This window comes from Oncorhynchus keta, chromosome 29 (assembly GCF_023373465.1).
Source record: "Oncorhynchus keta strain PuntledgeMale-10-30-2019 chromosome 29, Oket_V2, whole genome shotgun sequence".
Taxonomy (NCBI): Eukaryota; Metazoa; Chordata; class Actinopteri; order Salmoniformes; family Salmonidae; genus Oncorhynchus; species Oncorhynchus keta.
The window spans coordinates 36,597,226-36,615,098 of NC_068449.1; the positions used below are offsets into that span (position 1 = coordinate 36,597,226).

The following is a 17,873-nucleotide window of genomic DNA, read 5'->3' on the forward strand; positions in this document are numbered from 1 at the left end:
TCCCCTGGTTTTATGATTGGAATGTGATACAAAATGAGGCAACAGTGTGCTTTGGGATCATGCAGACACCTCCGAGCGGTCGGGTATGCTGTTTGGAGTGTTTAATAAAAATTAGAATAATTATGTCCCCCCCACTTCTAAAACCGAAGTTGCGCCCCTGTATGTTGCCCTAAGAGCGCTTGGTTGGTAGAATCTTATTCAAAATTATTCACAGCTGTAATTGCTTCCACCAAGTATTAACTTTGGGGTGTGAAGACATACACATTCAATACATCCTCATTTTATATTTCTTAGTAAATTGGAACATTTAGTGAAATCGAATGTAATCCCTTTTTACATTTTAAGGCAGCAGAATGTGAACACTATGCAAGGAGTGTGTAGACTTTCACTAGCGTCTTTATATGGCGCTGATGTACTCACCACCACACTTGGTTCTCTCTTAGATATATTCTCCCAGATCTCTGACTCTAATGGTGTGATGGCCTTTGCTAAGTTTGACCAGTTTCTGAGGGAGGTTCTAAAGCTGCCCACAGCTGTGTTCGAGGGCCCGTCGTTTGGATACACAGAACACTCCGTACGGACATGCTTCCCTCAACAGGTAGGTTGGACTGGTCAGGAGGGGATTTCTCACACTGAAATTATATACAAAATGCACTGCTCACACATAATAAACTAGAGAGAGAGTTGGAGGGAGAGAGTGAGTGAGAGAGAAAGTTGGAGGGAGAGAGTGAGAGAGTTGGGGAGAGAGAGAGAGAGTTGGGGGGAGAGAGAGAGAGTTGGGAAGAGAGAGAGAGTTGGAGAGAGAGAGTTGGAAAGAGAGAGCGAGAGAGTTGGAGAGAGACATTAACAAATGATGTACAGTTGAAGGCGGACGTTTACATACGCTTAGGTTGGAGTTATTAAAACTCGTTTTTCAACCACTCCACAAATTTCTTGTTAACAAACTGTAGTTTTGGCAAGTCGGTTAGGACATCTACTTTGTGCATGACACAAGTAATTTTAACATTTATTTACACAGATTATTTCACTTATAATTCACTGTATCACAATTCCAGTGGGTCAGAAGTTTACATTCACTAAGTTGACTATGCCTTTAAACAGCTTGGAAAATTCCAGAACGTTATGTCATGGCTTTAGAAGCTTCTGGTAGGCTAATTGACATCATTTGAGTCAACTGGAGGTGTACCTGTGAATGTATTTCAAGGCCTACCTTCAAACTCAGTGCCTTTTTGCTTGACATCATGGGAAAATAATAAGAAATCAGCCAAGACCTCAGAAAAAAAATTGTAGACCTCTACAAGTCTGGTTCATCCTTGGGAGCAATTTCCAAACACCTGAAGGTACCACGTTCATCTGTACAAACAATAGTACGCAAGTATAAACACCATGGGACCACGCAGCCGTCGTACCGTTCAGGAAGGAGACGCGTTCTGTCTCCTAGAGATAAGGACTTTGATGCGAAAAGTGCAAATCAATCCCAGAACAACAGCAAAGGACCTTGTGAAGATGCTGGAGGAAACAGCTACAAAGGTATCTATGTCCACAGTAAAATGAGTCCTATATCGACATAACCTGAAAGGCCACTCAGCAAGGAAGAAGCCAGTACTCCAAAACCACCATAAAAAAGACAGACTACGGTTTGCAGCTGCACATGGGGACAAAGATTGTACTTTTTTGAGAAATGTCCTCTGGTCTGATGAAACAAAAATATAACTGTTTGGCCATAATGACCATTGTTATGTTTGGAGGGAAAAGGGGGAGGCTTGCAAGCCGAAGAACACCATCCCAACCGTGAAGCAAGGGGATGTCAGCATCATGTTGTGGGGGTGCTTTGCTGCAGGAGGGACTGGTGCACTTCACAAAATAGATGGCATCATGAGGCAAGAAAATGATGTGGATATATTGAAGCAACATCTCAAGACATCAGTTAGGGAGTTAAAGCTTGGGCGCAAATGGGTCTTCCAAATGAACAATGACCCCAAGCATACTTCCAAAGTTGTGCAAAATGGCTTAAGGACAACAAAGTCACTAGGTTGTATTTTGTTTTTTTATGTGTTATTTCTTACATTGTTATTTCTTACATTATTACATACAGCCGGAAAGAACTATTGGATATAAGAGTGGAAACATGGCTCTCTCGGAATCGGTTCAGCCACCGGGCTTCTCCATGCATCACACCCAGCTCTCTGGGAAAAGGAAGGGCAGGGGTGTATGCTTTATGATTAACGACTCATGGTGTAATCATAAGAACATACAGGAACTCAAGTCCTTCTGCTCACCCAATCTAGAATCCCTCACAATCAAGTGCCGGCCATTTTACCTACCTAGAGAATTCTCGTCAGTTATCGTCACAGCTGTGTACATTCCCCCTCAAGCAGACACCAAGACGGCCGTCAAGGAACTTCACTGGACTATATGGAAACTGGAAACCTATATCCTGAGACAACATTTATTGTAGCTAGGGATTTTAACAAAGCAAATTTGAGAACAGGTCTCCCTAAATTCTACCAGCATATTGATTGCACTACACTCATGTGCAATACCCTCGACCACTCCTACTCTAACTTCTGCAATGCATACAAAGCCCTCTCCCACCCTCCCTTCAGCAAATCCGACCACGACGCCATCTTGCTCCTTCCGTCATATAGGCAGAAACTCAAACCGGATGTACCAGTGACGAGAACCATTCAATGCTGGTCCGACCAATCGGAAGCTACGCTTCAAGATTGTTTTGCTCACGCGAACTGGAATATGTTCCGGTCAGCCTCCGAGAACAACATCAACCTATATGCTGACTCGGTGAGTGCATTTATAAAGAGATGCATTGGAGATGTTGTACCCACTATGACTATTGAAACCTACCCTAACCAGAAACCGTGGCTGGAAGGCGGCATTTGCGCAAAACTGAAAGCGCGATCCACCGCATTTAACCATGTAAAGAGGTCTGGGAATATGTCTGAATATAAACAGTGTAGCTATTCCCTCCGCAAGGCAATCTAACAAGCGAAATGCCAGTACAGGGGCAAGGTGGAGTCACAATTCAACAGCATCAGACACGAGATGTATGTGGCAGGGTCTACAGGAAATCACGGACTACAAAAAGAAAACCAACCACGTCAGACACTGACGTCACACTTCCAGACAAACTAAACACCTTCTTTGCCCACTTTGAGGATAATACAGTGCCACCGTCGTGGCCCGCTAACAAGGACTGCACCCCCCCTCACCTTCTCCGTGGCCGGCGTGAGTAAAATATTTAAACGTGTTAACCCTCGCAAGGCTGCTTATCCAGACGGCATCCCTAACCGCGTCCTTAAAGCATGTGCAGACCAGCTGGCTGGTGTGTTTACAGACATATTCAATCGCTCCCTATCCCAGTTGGTTGCCCCCACATGCATCAAGATGGCTACCGTTGTTCCTGTACCCAAGAAGGCAAATATAACTGAACTAAATACCTACCGCCGCGTAGCACTCACTTCTGTCATCATGAAGTGCTTTGAGTGACTAGTCAAGGATCATATCACCTCCACCTTACCGGCCACCCTAGACCCACTTCAGTTGGCATACCGCACCAACAGGTCCACAGACGACGCAATCACCATCACACTGCACACTGCTCCATTCCATCTGGACAAGAGGAAACCATGTAAGAATGCTCTTCATTGACTACAGCTCAGCATTCAACATCATTGTGCCCTCCAAGCTCATCATCAAGCTGGAGGCCCTGGGTCTCAACCCCGCTCTCTGCAATTGGGTTCTGGACTTTCTGACGGGCCTCCCACAGGTGGCGAAGGTAGGAAACAACATCTCCACTTTGCTGACCCTCAACACCGGGGCCCCACAAGGGTGTGTGGTGAAGAAGGCACAACAGCGCCTCATCCACCTCAGGAGGCTGAAGAAATTTGGCTTGTCACCCAAAACCCTGACAAACTTTTACAGATGCACAATTGAGAGCATCCTCTCGGGCTGTTTCACAGCCTGGTATGTCAACTCCACCGCCCTCAACCGCAAGGCTCTCCAGAGGGTGGTGCAGTCTGCACATGGCATCACCGGGGGGGCAAACTACCTGCCCTCCATGACACCTACAGCACCCAATGTCACAGGCAGTCCAAAAATATCAAGGACATCAACCACCCGAGCCACTGCCTGTTCACACTGCTACCATCCAGAAGGCGAGGTCAGTACAGGTGCATCAAAGCTGGGACTGAGAGACTGGAAAACAGCTTCTGTCTCAAGGCCATCAGACTGCTAAACAGCCATCCCTAACTCAGAGAAGCTGCCGCCTACATTGAGACCCAAATCCCTGGCCACTTTAATAAATGGATCACTAGTCACTTTACATAATGCCACTTTAATAATGTTTGCATATCTTACATTACTCATATGTATGTACTGTATTTTATATTATCTATTGCACCTTGCCTATGCGTCTCGGCCATCTCTCATCCATATATTTATATGTACATATTCTTATTCACCCCTTTTTAGATTTGTGTGTATTAGGTAGTTAGTTTTGGGGGAATTGTTAGAATACTTGTTAGATATTACTGCGCTGTCGGAACTAGAAGCACAAACATTTCGCTACACTCGCATTAAAATCTGCTAACCATGTGTATGTGACCAATACAATTTGATTTGGTGGTCCAGGTTAGCCCAAGTGTGATTGACAGCCTGGTTGGGTGCTAGAACCTTGTAAATATAGTCCACAGACCATAGAAGAAATGTATGGACAGCATTACAAAAGGTTATCCTCAATAAGCAGGGAAAGCTAATCTATTATTGAAGATGACCTTTTGCAGTGCTGTCCATTTCATTCACTATGCGCTGCATCCTAAATGGCACCCTATACAGTGCACTATTTTTGACCAGAGCCCAATGGGCCCTGGTCAAAAGCATAGTACTACATAGGGAATGGACTCCCATTTGGGACGTACTGTACCCATGGAGTCGATGCCAGCAGAATCTCTACTTGCGTTCTGTCTGACAAGGTCTTGCTTCTCTGCTGTCTGGCAATGAACCTTATCCACATCTGTTGTTATCCAGATCTTGCTGAGAATGATTTTAATTGTCCCACTCTGTGTCTCTTTATAAATGAATGCATTGGGGTGTGCTATCTCTGTATAACTGAATGCATCTCGGTGTGTTTGTATCTAGAAGAAGATCTTGCTGAACACTTTTTTGGACATTTTGATGGCAGATCCTCCTCCTCAGTGCCTCGTGTGGCTACCTCTCATGCACCGGCTCGCTAATGTTGAAAATGGTAATGTTACCCTGTTATTAGTGTTTTTCTTGACTCTATTTTCACAGTGAATTTGCCACCGAACACCAGTAATAGTCATTCTAATCTAAGCATTTCTATTGACAAATGTGGTAACACTTTTACCTGTATGTATAATGCTGTTATAAGCATATGTGTGATTTTTATCATGCCTTATAATACATCTTATAATACGTTATGTCTCCCTGTATCAATATTTCAATTGACATTAGTGACCTATGAACCATTTCTCTGTGGTTTCCTTCTAGTCTTCCATCCCGTGGAATGTTCCTATTGCCGGAGTGAAAGTATGATGGGGTTCCGTTACCGGTGCCAACAGTGCCATGGCTACCAACTCTGTCAGAGCTGCTTCTGGCGTGGCCATGCCAACGGTCCCCATAGCAACCAGCATCAAATGAAGGAGCACTCCTCTTGGGTAGGCATGGCAACCACAAAGGCTCTATCTCTTGGTTTTTAAAATCCCTCCTCTCCTCGTCTCCTCCCCTTCATCTGCACTGATTGGAAAAATACTTTACAGTAGGGCTGTGACGATACCAGTATCACACTATTTTTTCCATGATAAAAATGAAAACATGAAGCAGGGAAAACTATTTGGTGCTTTAAAAACCTGCTGTATGTAAAATATTGTGTACCATAGCTTAAAAATTAAATAAAGGTGACTCTGGATGACAACATAATGATAAAGAAGTTAAATCCGCTTTGTGTTTTGTTTATTTGACACGATACTAACGGGTATCGTGTTACTGTTATCCTGGACCTACTTGACAGTTGAAAATAGTATGGTCGAAGCACATCATTAGGCTGACTTTCAGCTGGTCAGTTCTTTCAGATCCCACATCAGATCCCATAAATATTCTAAAAGGGATTTTATGGGTTTTTACTAATTTCAGCAAATTAAATTGAATTTCTAATGCTATGCCACCATTCTTCAAAGTAACCACCCTTTACCTTGATGAAAGCTTTGCACACTCTTGGAATTCTCTCAACCAGCTTCATGAGGTAGTCACCTGGAATGCATTTCAATTAATAGGTGTGCCTTGTTAAAAGTTAATTTGTGGAATTTTTTTCCTTCTTAATGTGTTTGAGCCAATCAGTTATGTTGTGACAAGGTAGGGGTGGTATACAGAAGATAGCCCTAGACGAATGACAGTCCATCATTACATACAGCCAGAAATAACTTTTGGATATCAGAGCGGCGGTAACTCACCAGCATTCCAACGAGAAATACAACTTTCCCAAATTGGATCCTTTGTTCTTACCCCCAAAGGCAATTGAACTTATACTAGAGGCTGCTCCAAGATGCCACTGGCAGAGAAGAGGTATTCGGAGTGGACTTCTAGTCCGACTCAGGAGGTGTTCACACCATCCACTGCTTCCGAGTATATTAGTCACTAATGTTCAGTCCCTGGACAATAAAGTAGACAAGCTCAGGGCGAGGATCTCCTTCCAGAGAGACATCAGGGACTGTAACATACTCTGTTTCACGGAATCATTGCCCTCTCCGGATATACTGTCCCTGTCCATACAGCCAGCTGGGTTCTCAGTACATTGCGTAGACAGGAATAAAGAACTCTCCGGGAAGAAAGGCGGAGGTGTATGTTTCATGATTAACGACTCATGGTGTGATTGTGATAACGTACAGGAACTCAAGTCCTTCTGTTCACCCGACCTAGAATACCTCACAATCAAATGCTGACCTTATTACCTCTCGAGAATTCTCATCGGTTATAGTCACAGCAGTGTATATTCCCCCTCGAGTCGATACCACGGTGGTCCTTCTTTGTGCACTACACAACATAACTGAATATTTTAGAGAATTTTAAGGTCAATTACAAATACATCTCTTTACACTACTTCTATAAGTAATTCTCACATTATAACAGACAGTTTGGGCATCAATTCCATTTCACTTCAAACAATTCGATAAGTTAACTGGAATTTCAGTTAGAGTGAATGTAATGTCCACCATCTTGTTTCTGCCTCTCTCACAGAAGTCTCCGGCTAAAAAGCTGAGCCACGCCATCAGTAAGTCTCTGGGCTGTGTCCCCATTGGAGAGCCACCTCATCCAATGTTCCCTGAGCAGTCTGAGAAACCGCAGGACACCATGGCCCACACTGTGTAAGTCATCTGGATACTTCTACATCCACTGGACACAGATTATGCCTAGTCCTAGACTAAAGAGCATGTTCAATGGAGATTCTCCATTAAAAGTCTATGCCCAATCTGTGTCCATGAAACCGACCCCGTATGTCTATCTTCACCAAAGATACTCCCATCTGTCTTTGTCCTTTTCCCTTTAAGTTCTCCACTGTCAGTTGTCCAAATTCCTTATGATGCAACCATTGGCTCTCTGTCAATTGATGGTAGCCTGGTGACGCGACCCACGTGACTCGCAGCGTAGAGAGGGCGGACTTCGAAAGTTAGGTGTTCGCCAGCCTAAATTGATGGTGCATTGTCAGTCATTTCTCACTGAAATGGAAGGACCATGATTGCTTAGTTATACAGTACATGTGAGAAAGCTGATGTGTTGTGTAGGATCAGGTTGGTTTTACTGAGAGGAGGGAGCTTTCATAGAAATAGAATGCTCTATTATAGTCCAAGTAATTCTATTATATTCTCAGAAATGGTAGGTTCTTTGAACAGCGTCTTGGTCACCATCGGTCTGCTGTGTGTCATGTCATGAAGCCGGAGCTTTGGTATAAATATAAGACTCTGGCTGGGAGGAACTGTTGTGTATCTTACCAGCTGTCGCATATCTTCAGTCTAATTTACATTTCAGAAAATGTCCTGTTTTTTCCGAATAATATGTGCTGTGTGTGTTCCGTAATCCATTTCACGTTTTCATCGGCACTTCCTTGAAATATATTGATTAAAAATAAAATAAATACGGGCTGAAGATTGTTCTGGTTTAGATGTTGTTGACTTACCGTTTCCTCATGTTGATGTCTTCTCTAGTATGCTGATTTTACAAGTCCAATAAGCTGCAAATGAGTTTACTGTCAATTACATCCCTTTTTGTTACTTGAATACCACTGCGCTGCACCGCCATACTGCAGACTACGAGTCAGATTCATCTCTTTCTCTGTCTGGTTTTCTAGTTATTTTAAGACCCGGGCTGAATGTCAGTGAGTACTGACATTCAGAGCCATCAGAGGTAAAAGTAGTAATCAGAAAAATGCCAAGAGGAAACATGCTGCATGTGGAAATATGTGTGCTGTGCATAGTTTCCTGCTTTACATCTCCAGACTCTGAATCACTCGTGGGTCTGCAGCTCAGAGTAGGAGTGCTGATCTGGGATCAGGTCTCCTCTCTAATTCATTATGAGTTAAAAGGCTAAACTGATCCTAGATCAGTACTCCTACTGAGACCCTGTAGGGTTGATCTGCAGGCCTCCCTCCAACCGCTTAAGGGAGATCACAGACGTATTAATGGTCTAAAAAGCTTTAAAAATGATTTATAGTATAAATTATCATTAACTGTATTCACTGTATTTCACAGAAATTGCATTTGATGATGAATTTAGCAGATAGAACGAAGCCACATAGTGTCAAAATAAACTAATATGGAGTTTTCTTTTGAGATGTTAAGTGATAGGATTCGTTAGTGCAGTATATGTAGCATACAATTGCATTACATGTGTAGAGGAAGGCCCTAAAAATTGTCAAAGACTCCAGCCACCCTAGTCATAGACTGTTCTCTCTGCTACCGCATGGCAAGCGGTTGCAGAGAGTCTAGGTCCAAGAGGCTTCTAAACAGCTCCATCCCCAAGCCATAAGACTCCTGAACAGCTCATTAAATGGCTACCCAGACTACCCAAACACAATTTTTATCAGATTGTGGTGACAGCAGGGAATGAGTTGGGCAACTAGTCCAAGAACAGTATTATGGATCATAATGAAGTATAACGAGGGGCTGAAAAGTAATCAAATGTAAAACCTAAGCATTGAATAAAATATCATAAAATAATTTTTCTATCTTTGCCATATCTGCTCTGACCAGAGGGCACAATGGTCGGTTTGTTTTGCATATGGCTTTTGCTTCTTCATTTTCATATTTCAATTTTAAATCGGAAGGAAATTAAATGCTGCTCTTCCTTCCAGCAATATTCCCCGGAACCCTTCTCGAATAAATGTAGGGGAAAATACATCCTCTTCCTCAAAGACCATTTTCAAAGACCTAAGTTGTGTTCCAAGTGGCACTCTACTCCTTATAAAGTGCATTACTTTTGACTAGAGCTCTTACCGGCCCGGGTCAAAAGTAGTGCACTACAAAAGGGATAGGGTTACATTTAGGACGTAGATATAGTCCTCTGTTTTCTAATGAGGACAAATGTATTCCGAGAGGATGAGGGTTCGTAAAAATGTCCTGAATTTGTATTAGGAGGACTGAACCGAAATGAAACAGTGTAATTAGGACGATGGCGTTTAAATTGAACTCTGGCTGAAATGTTAAGACATCGGCAGATATAAGGGGTGGGTTTGAAGCATAAAGGATTCATATGTGATTGAAGTGTAGGCTAATGTCAATGTACAGGATTTAAACCCATTGAGGTAATGAGAACCTTGTCTGACAGACAGTGGATATGATATACTTGGTGTGGCCTGAGCTCCTCAGCAGGCTATAAGCAAGCTGTGAGTTTAGGATCCCCTGACTGACAGTGAGATTCCAGTGGATTTATACACTACATGAAGGGCAGCAGAGTTATGGTTTTGTGATGGACTATCTGTCACTGTTGATCTGTACATTTTGAACTGATTTTGGCAACCATGATTTTAGCACCTGACAATTTGACTCCCTCAATAATATATCATGATGGATTGGAAATGATTTTCCTACTGTAGCTACTGGCTTTCTGTGGCTTTACACCACACAGTACTACTCAATTCCTCATTTTATGATTGGATCCCCCCACCACCAATTATGCTTTTGGTTTGGCCCGGTCCTCAGAGGCCTTGGTTTGTGAAGGGTAAAAAAAAGTTGTGCAAGACTTGCAAGAAGAATGGAGCAATAGTTTCTCTCTTTCTCTCTCTCTCCTCTCTCTTCTTAACAAACCCTTCCTCCTGGGAGCTAACTTGTAACAAATAAAGAAGTACAGTCACATTTAACATGCTAAATCCATTAGCACGAATAAGAATGATATAGAAAAGGATATTTTTGAAATGGTGACGACATGCGCATCTCGTGTGTGAGTGGTAATTTCTCAAAACGAGTGATAATTGGTAACGGTTATATTGGGCTCAATTTTGTGAGTTCAAAGACAACTTCGGTATTATTATAAACTTTGAAATGGGTTTTTAGTAGGCTACATAATTTGACCAGGGCTGTTTCTCTGAACATCAGGCAATAGGCTCAAAGCTGCCTGTACTGTACTGAAATAAATGTGAAATAGTGACCAGGGGCCGCATTTATACTGAACAAATATATAAATGCAACATGCAACAATTTAAAAGATTTGACTGAGTTACAGTTCATAGAAGGAAATCAGTAAATAGAAATGCATTCATTAGTCCCTAATGTATAGATTTTACGACTGGGCAGGGGCGCACCCACTGGGAAGCCAGGCCCAGCCAATCGGAATGAGTTTTTCCCCCACAAAAGGACTTCGAGAGCCATGCGTCCTACAAAGCACGACCCTGCCAAGCCCGCTGCGCAAAACGGGAGGCCCGTAAACACATTTGTGCACAAAATTTGTCCATATGAAACATTTCTGGGATCTTTTTATTTCAGCTCATGAAACATGGGAACAACACTTTACATGTTGAGTTTATATATTTTTTCGGTATATAACCATTGTGTACATTTTACACAAACATATCTCTGTGTGCCATTTCTGAAAAACGACGCATGCACAAAAATATTAATATTTATAAACTTGGTGCACGCCATATTATAAATCAGACCTGACGTAAAACTGTGCGCGCGTACACGAGCATTATAAAAACACCCACCATTCATTTTTTGTTGTTGACAGTAACGCCCTTATTTGCTGTACACTTTAGAAGTATTAGAATTAGGCCAAGGCAAGTATCTGAAGGAAATGACAATGGCGAACTTGATCAAATGTCTATGGCGGCATTGGCAGACTGTTTTATTTTGCAGGGGCATTTGCTGTAGCCTATCTGACCGTTTCTGAAAGACAAAAACAGTGACCTGTAAACAGATCGTTTGAATTAAATAATGTTTTGCATGTACTTTTCCCCGATCCTGAATATGCTGCACTGCCTGCTAAATTCTGAAACTTTAAAAAAAAAATCGAATTACAGTAGGCCTAGTTACAGTGGTAGCCTACACACTTTAATGCAAATGATCAACTGTCTGTTTACCAGTTAAATTCTACTGAACGTTATAAACCGTGCTCCCTTTCCGGATGCATAGAGCAAACAGGTGAAATTATAATAGCCTATCTAACAATTATAGAAATGAGAGATGCAGTTGGTCATTTGTTGTATGGCTACTTAGGGAATATGAGCTATCATGGCAAATAAATTGAGGAATTTATTCTGCAATGGTTGTGATATATTATGTTTGCTTAAATGAAATATTGTCTACTCGAGAAATGTGACATGACAGTTTTCTGACGTAGCCTGCAAACGAAAAGGTGAACTGTCTGTTCTACCGTTATACTGCACTTCGGATCAGATCGATTAAATCAATACATTTTCTCACTAATGGCAAATGTTATTATATTTATCTGCCTGTTTTATTTCTCATGAATAAGTGTCATGATTTATTCCTGCCCAAGGCTACTAGGCTACTTTTGCCTTCTTGCAATGGAGTACTTCAACCACTAGATACGCATGGTCTAAAGTTTGCGGGAGACAAGCACAAGTTTTAAGTTTTTATAAATTCCAACTTTTGCGTGAAAACTGGCACATGCATGTTTTTGGACATATTTTGTGTGGGTGCAATGTTTAGAGATGATGCCCCAGGTCATACTCACTGTAAATATTTCCACCACCCAACCTTTACCCAACCTTTAAAGGAGTGACTGCTATCTGTAATGTCAGAATGCCTCCTGCTCTTTTATTCTTTCACACATTCCCTTAGTCAATACTAATCCTATCACTGCCATTGCAATAGGAAATATTTCTGTAATTCATTTAGCTGTGAGCGCAATGTGATTTTATGACAGGGATATTGACAGACGGAGAGAATGAGGGAGAGTGCATTAAGTAGTAGATTCATTTTTATAGCGGGATGGAGGGAGGGAGAGCTTCAGTTGCAGTGGAAAAAAATATTCTTATAAACACATCAGTCTTAAACCTTTTATGTAAGAGTCTTCTCAACCACTACTCTTAATAATAGTATTTATCCAGAAATAGGAGCTATTTTTGTATGCTGTATGCAGAAAGGTTTGATTATTTCTGAGAGGATAGTACAGTACTGTATATCAAACACAGCATGTAAAGTCTTTGGTCCCATGTTTCATGAGCTGAAGTAAAAGATCACGTATATTTTCCATATGCACAAAAAAAGCTTATTTCTCTCAAATGTTGTGCACACAATTGTTTACATCCCTATTCGTGAGCATTTCTCCATTGCCAAGACAATCCATCCACCTGACAGGTGTGGCATATCAAGAAGCTGATTAAACAGTATGATCATTACACAGGTGCACCTTTTGCTGGGGACAATAAAAGGCCACTCTAAAATGTGCTTTTTTGTCACACAACCCGATGTCACAGATGTCTCAAGTTTTGAGGGAGTGTGCAATTGTCATACTGACTGCAGGAATGTCCACCAGAGCTGTTGCCAGAGAATTGAATGTTAATTTCTCTACCAACGTTGTTTTAGAGAATTTGGTACGTCCAACAGGCCCTCACAACTGCAGACGACGTGTATGGCGGAGGGGAGTGGTTTGCTGATGTCAACGTTGTGAACAGAGTGCCCCGTGGTGGCGGTGGGGGCAGGCAATAAGCCAGACACAATGAACACAATTGCATTTTATCGATAGCAATGGGATTGCACAGAGATGGCGTGACGAGATCCCGAGGGTCATTGTCGTGCCATCAATTCGCCGACATCACCTCATGTTTCAGCATGAAAATGGATGGGCCCGCCCCATGTCGCCAGGATCTGTACACAATTCCTGGAAGCTGAAAATGTCCCAGTTCTTCCATGGCCTGCACACTCACCAGACATGTCACCCATTGAGCATGTTTGGGATGCTCTGGATCGACGTGTACGACAGCGTCTTCCAGTTCACGCCATTAACCAGCAATTTCGCACAGCCATTGAGGAGGAGTGGGACAACATTCCACAGGCCACAATCAACAGCCTGATCAACTCTATGTGAAGGAGATGTGTCGTGCTGCATGAGGCAAATAGTGGAAGGTATTTTATGGAGGGCATCTGTGACCAACAGATTCATATCTGCATTCCAAGTCATGTGAAATGCATAGATTAGGGCCTAATGAATTTATTTCAATTGACTGATTTCCTTATATGAACTGTAACTCAGTAAAATCTTTGAAATTGTTGCATGTTGTGTTATATATTTTTGTTCAGTATACATCAAATACATAGTTTCCATGTGTTTGATGCCATTCCATTTACTCTGTTCCAGCCATTATTATGAGCCTTCCTCCCCTCAGCAGACTGTTATGTATTGGGCCTTGGAGGACTTTGGATTTTTGAAACACCTGAAACAACTTTCTTATCCACCCTCCCCCCTCAATCTGCATGAATTACACATTCTGATTTGAATTACAGTAAAATCTCTCACACACACACACACACACACACACACACACACACACACACACACACACACACACACACACACACACACACACACACACGCATCCCTCCCCCCACACACACAGACAGGGGCTTCATGCATCCATTATTTTAGAGGGAGCACAAAGTCCCCTTACGATAAGAACATATTTTCACAAGTGAAAAATCACATGATTTCACATGTGAAATTTCCAAATGTTTTGCATATGTGAAATCACGTGAAACCATGTGATTTTGGAATACTTCACATATGATCTGGATTTTCACATGTGAAACCATGTCTTTTTTGGAACAAGTTCCACATCTGGATTTTCACATCAGTTTTTAGACATTTTTACAAATTAATAGAAGATGAAATGTCTTGAATCTATAAGTATTCTACCCCTTTGTTATGGCAAGCCTAAATACAGTAAGGAGTAGTCCCTCAGTCAAGCAGTCAAGTAGTGAAGTGCAGTACCTTGGGGGTCACTGCGCTTTATATCGATAAAAACTGGAAACTGCATTCACACGCTCTGGCCAGTAATGAAGACAGAAGAGGCACTATGCTGAAACGTGCGGCCGAGCATTTCACGGGTGTAGCAAAGCAGCGGAACATTGAAAACAAGGCTACCACACTTTGCACAGGCAGTGCATGGAACGGGATTACAGCTGCGAGACGTCTGCCTTTTGAACACCTGCCCCGCACCGCGCACAGTCTCCAAAGGTCCATCACAGTGTCCCTACAGAACAGCGGGTTCGACAATGCCCTAGGCAAATGCAGAGAAATTGTTGGGCATTTCAAACACAGCGAGTTGTAAATGGACAACAGCAAGTTGTAAATGGACAAAAGAAGGAGTCGCTTGCACAAGATGCCACAACAAGATGGAATTGCACTCTGGAAATGCTAACGCGTGTCCACAGAAACCAACAACCACTGACAGATGTGCTGTCCCAACAGAAAGCTAACGTCACCATGCCAACCACAGCTGAACTGGAGAAACTGCGGAAGCTGGAGGCACTACTGGAGCGCTGCAGGTAATCGTCTTGATCACACTATTAGTGTTATAATACGATTGTGTATGTGTGAGAGAGAGATCGAGTCTGTGTGTGTAACACGTCTCTCACAATTGACTGAAGTGATTTTATATGATCTTCCACTGAAGGTACTCGACTGAACTTCTGGGAGGGGAGAAGTACATTGGTGGGGTTGCCTGCTTTGTGCCATCTCCTTTTGAGTGATGGAGAGCTCCGATGATGGCCCTGCCTACGTGGTAAGATTCAAGCTGACATTCACAACAGACCTGCAGGAACGCAAGGAAAACACCAACCTCGCATGGCTGAAGATCGGTTTAAGGACCTGAAGTGCCTTCCCAGACCTGAGAGGGGTGAGGTGTGGATTTTGGTCAAGCAACTTGCTGAAGGAAGAGCGGCCTGCACAGCAACCTGGTAAAGCAACAGAGTCCGAGCCACCAAAGAAAGAAGCTGCCCTCTTGATGAGTTCGCCTGAGTCTGATGAAGAGGAGGAGTCCATTGAGAAATGTGTGTAGCGTTACAAAGCAGAGCCCAGCAACAACATGGAGGACTGTCCACTACAGTGGTGGTCACAGCATGCAGGGCCACACACCAGGCTGGCCTGCATTGCACGGAGGTACGTGGAAACGTCTGCCACGTCAGTACCTTGTGAGAGGTTGTTTTCACTCTCTGTGCATATCGTACAGAAGAAGAGAGCAGCTTTTTCATCTGAAAATGTCAACAGGCTTGTCTGTCTTTGTAACTGGCTCGGTGAAAATAAGGAGGACGACTGAAGTGTACGGTCACAGGTTTATGTTCTGTGGAATTCATGACATTGTTGGACAGATTTATGCTTTTTGTTCTTTGTATCCATAGAGACCGCTTTCTTATAGCCAAACCTCCCATCGGTAATCGGGAGAACTGTCATTTGGAACGGCCGACGCTTTAACAGTGCGTGTCTGTGTGTCTCGGGTTCATGTTATCACAATGTTGCTCTGCATGCGGTCACGTGTTCTCACGTTAACGGCACGTACGATTAAGCCATCCCAAACCGTTGTAAGTCAAGTAATGAAATGGAACGGGGCATTTCAAATAAGTGGTACGCCGTTCAGCGAGAATATGACCTCATCTGTGATTTGAACTTACGACCTCTGGACTTCAGGTCCCCTGAGATTTTTTTTTGCTGCGCCACAAAGTCTGCAGCTTCCCCTACACATTCATTAGCTATAATTACAGCTCTGCTGCAGTTAGCAAAATAGTGCCAGCTGCACTGTTATTTTTAGTTATCAGTTATTCTGACTGTTCTCTCATCATCGATGACACTTATTTGTGGGTTTTCTGTGGTTGTCTATTGTTGGTGAGGCATATTATTCTGTTTTCGTATTTCCCCTGAATCACTATGATACATATAATCATTTTTCCTGATTGTATTTTTAACGAGGCAGAGATTTACTTTGAAGTCCAAAGTGTAGCAATACAGGTGAAATCAGGTATTGACACAGACATGGTGGCGTGGCAGGAAGATCAGAATGCTGTGAACCAAGAGGTTGTGAGTTCAAATCCCAGGTAAGGACATGTTGAATAATAATCACTGTGTAGATAAACATACATAATGTAGTCATGTATTTCAAAGTGTGTTAAATTAGTACATTGGAAACACTATGTTGAAAGTACTGTGTGTATCGTAATGTCAATTTTTTGTTTGCAGGGCATCGCTCGTGAAATCGCGTCACATTTCTTTATCCACATGTGAAAGATTGTGATCACGTGAAAATCTAGATGTGAAACTTCATGAAATGTCACATGTGAAGTGTTCCAAAAACACATGGTTTCACATGTGATTATTTTTGTATTTTTTGTAAGGGGAATTGTGTGTGTGTGTGTGTGTGTGTGTGTGTGTGTGTGTGTGTGTGTGTGTGTGTGTGTGTGTGTGTGTGTGTGTGTGTGTGTGTGTGTGTGTGTGTGTGTGTGTGTGTGTGTAGAGAGAGAGAGAGGGATAAAGGCAGAGAGGCAGAGAGGGACAGAGATGGTGAGAGAGAGAGTGAGAGTCTGACTCTGCATTGTCATACAGTCATGTGACTGCTGGGTCTCCTTGGAGACAGCAGCAGAGTAGTTAGTTGAGATACTGGCTCAGTTGAGAGCAGAGCGGACCAGGGTATGCAGCTGGCTACAGCAGCACTTGGATGGTTGGATGTATTTGTTTAGCCGCTAGCCGGACAGGTGCTTTCTACCCTCTAAAGGAGGTAAGTGAGATCTCATAGCCTCTTATCTTTGTCTTGGTTTTCACTGAGTCAGTTATTATAGTATTAGATTCTACATGAAAGTGCACGCTGGCTTTTTCATACAGTTGGAGTTCCTCAGAAATATTTGATTAGGTCATCAGCATCTTACTAGAGACGTGTTTGTGTCCTGTCTTGCTCAGATGCTAAGACAGTGTAGAACATTCTAAAAGATAACTCTGCCCAGTGTCTATGTTCCCGATTTGAGCATGAAGACAGAAATATCAGTGATTTCTCTCGTCTTTTTCTTCTCGAAAACGTGATCAAACATTCTATTTTTATTGTTTGGGATTGTATATGTGGAGCCAGTTTAAAAATAGTAGTTTAAAAACATGTTCCATGGTGTGCTTTCAATGTATTAGCTTGACTCTGGGGAAATCTAATATTTGATCTTCATAGTAATGCAAATACACTGCTGACCCCCCGAGTGCATACTCATGAGTAGTACAGTGATCTCTATGAACACAGTGAGTTATTTTGAGAAATATTGATGAATACTGATACAGTATAATGGTTATTCCCTTGCGTTCATAGAGATTAGATGGCACTTATTTTCCCTACCTTTCATTTGTGTACTGTCATGTGA

The 17,873-nt window shown here is 42.5% G+C and overlaps 1 protein-coding gene across 12 annotated transcripts in view; it reads left to right on the forward strand.

Annotated features, from left to right (window-relative positions):
* Positions 1 to 17,873, forward strand: part of dtnbb (dystrobrevin, beta b) — a 47,268-nt gene that overhangs the window by 15,772 nt on the left and 13,623 nt on the right. For 11 of the 12 annotated variants that reach the window (XM_052486499.1, XM_052486503.1, XM_035743544.2 and 8 more), the window contains 4 exons: positions 444 to 598; positions 5,155 to 5,260; positions 5,527 to 5,693; positions 7,270 to 7,397. In XM_052486499.1, the coding sequence (XP_052342459.1) occupies positions 444 to 598; positions 5,155 to 5,260; positions 5,527 to 5,693; positions 7,270 to 7,397 (556 nt within the window). The remainder of the gene's footprint in view (positions 1 to 443; positions 599 to 5,154; positions 5,261 to 5,526; positions 5,694 to 7,269; positions 7,398 to 17,873) is intronic. The other variant, XM_052486496.1, reaches the window with a different exon arrangement.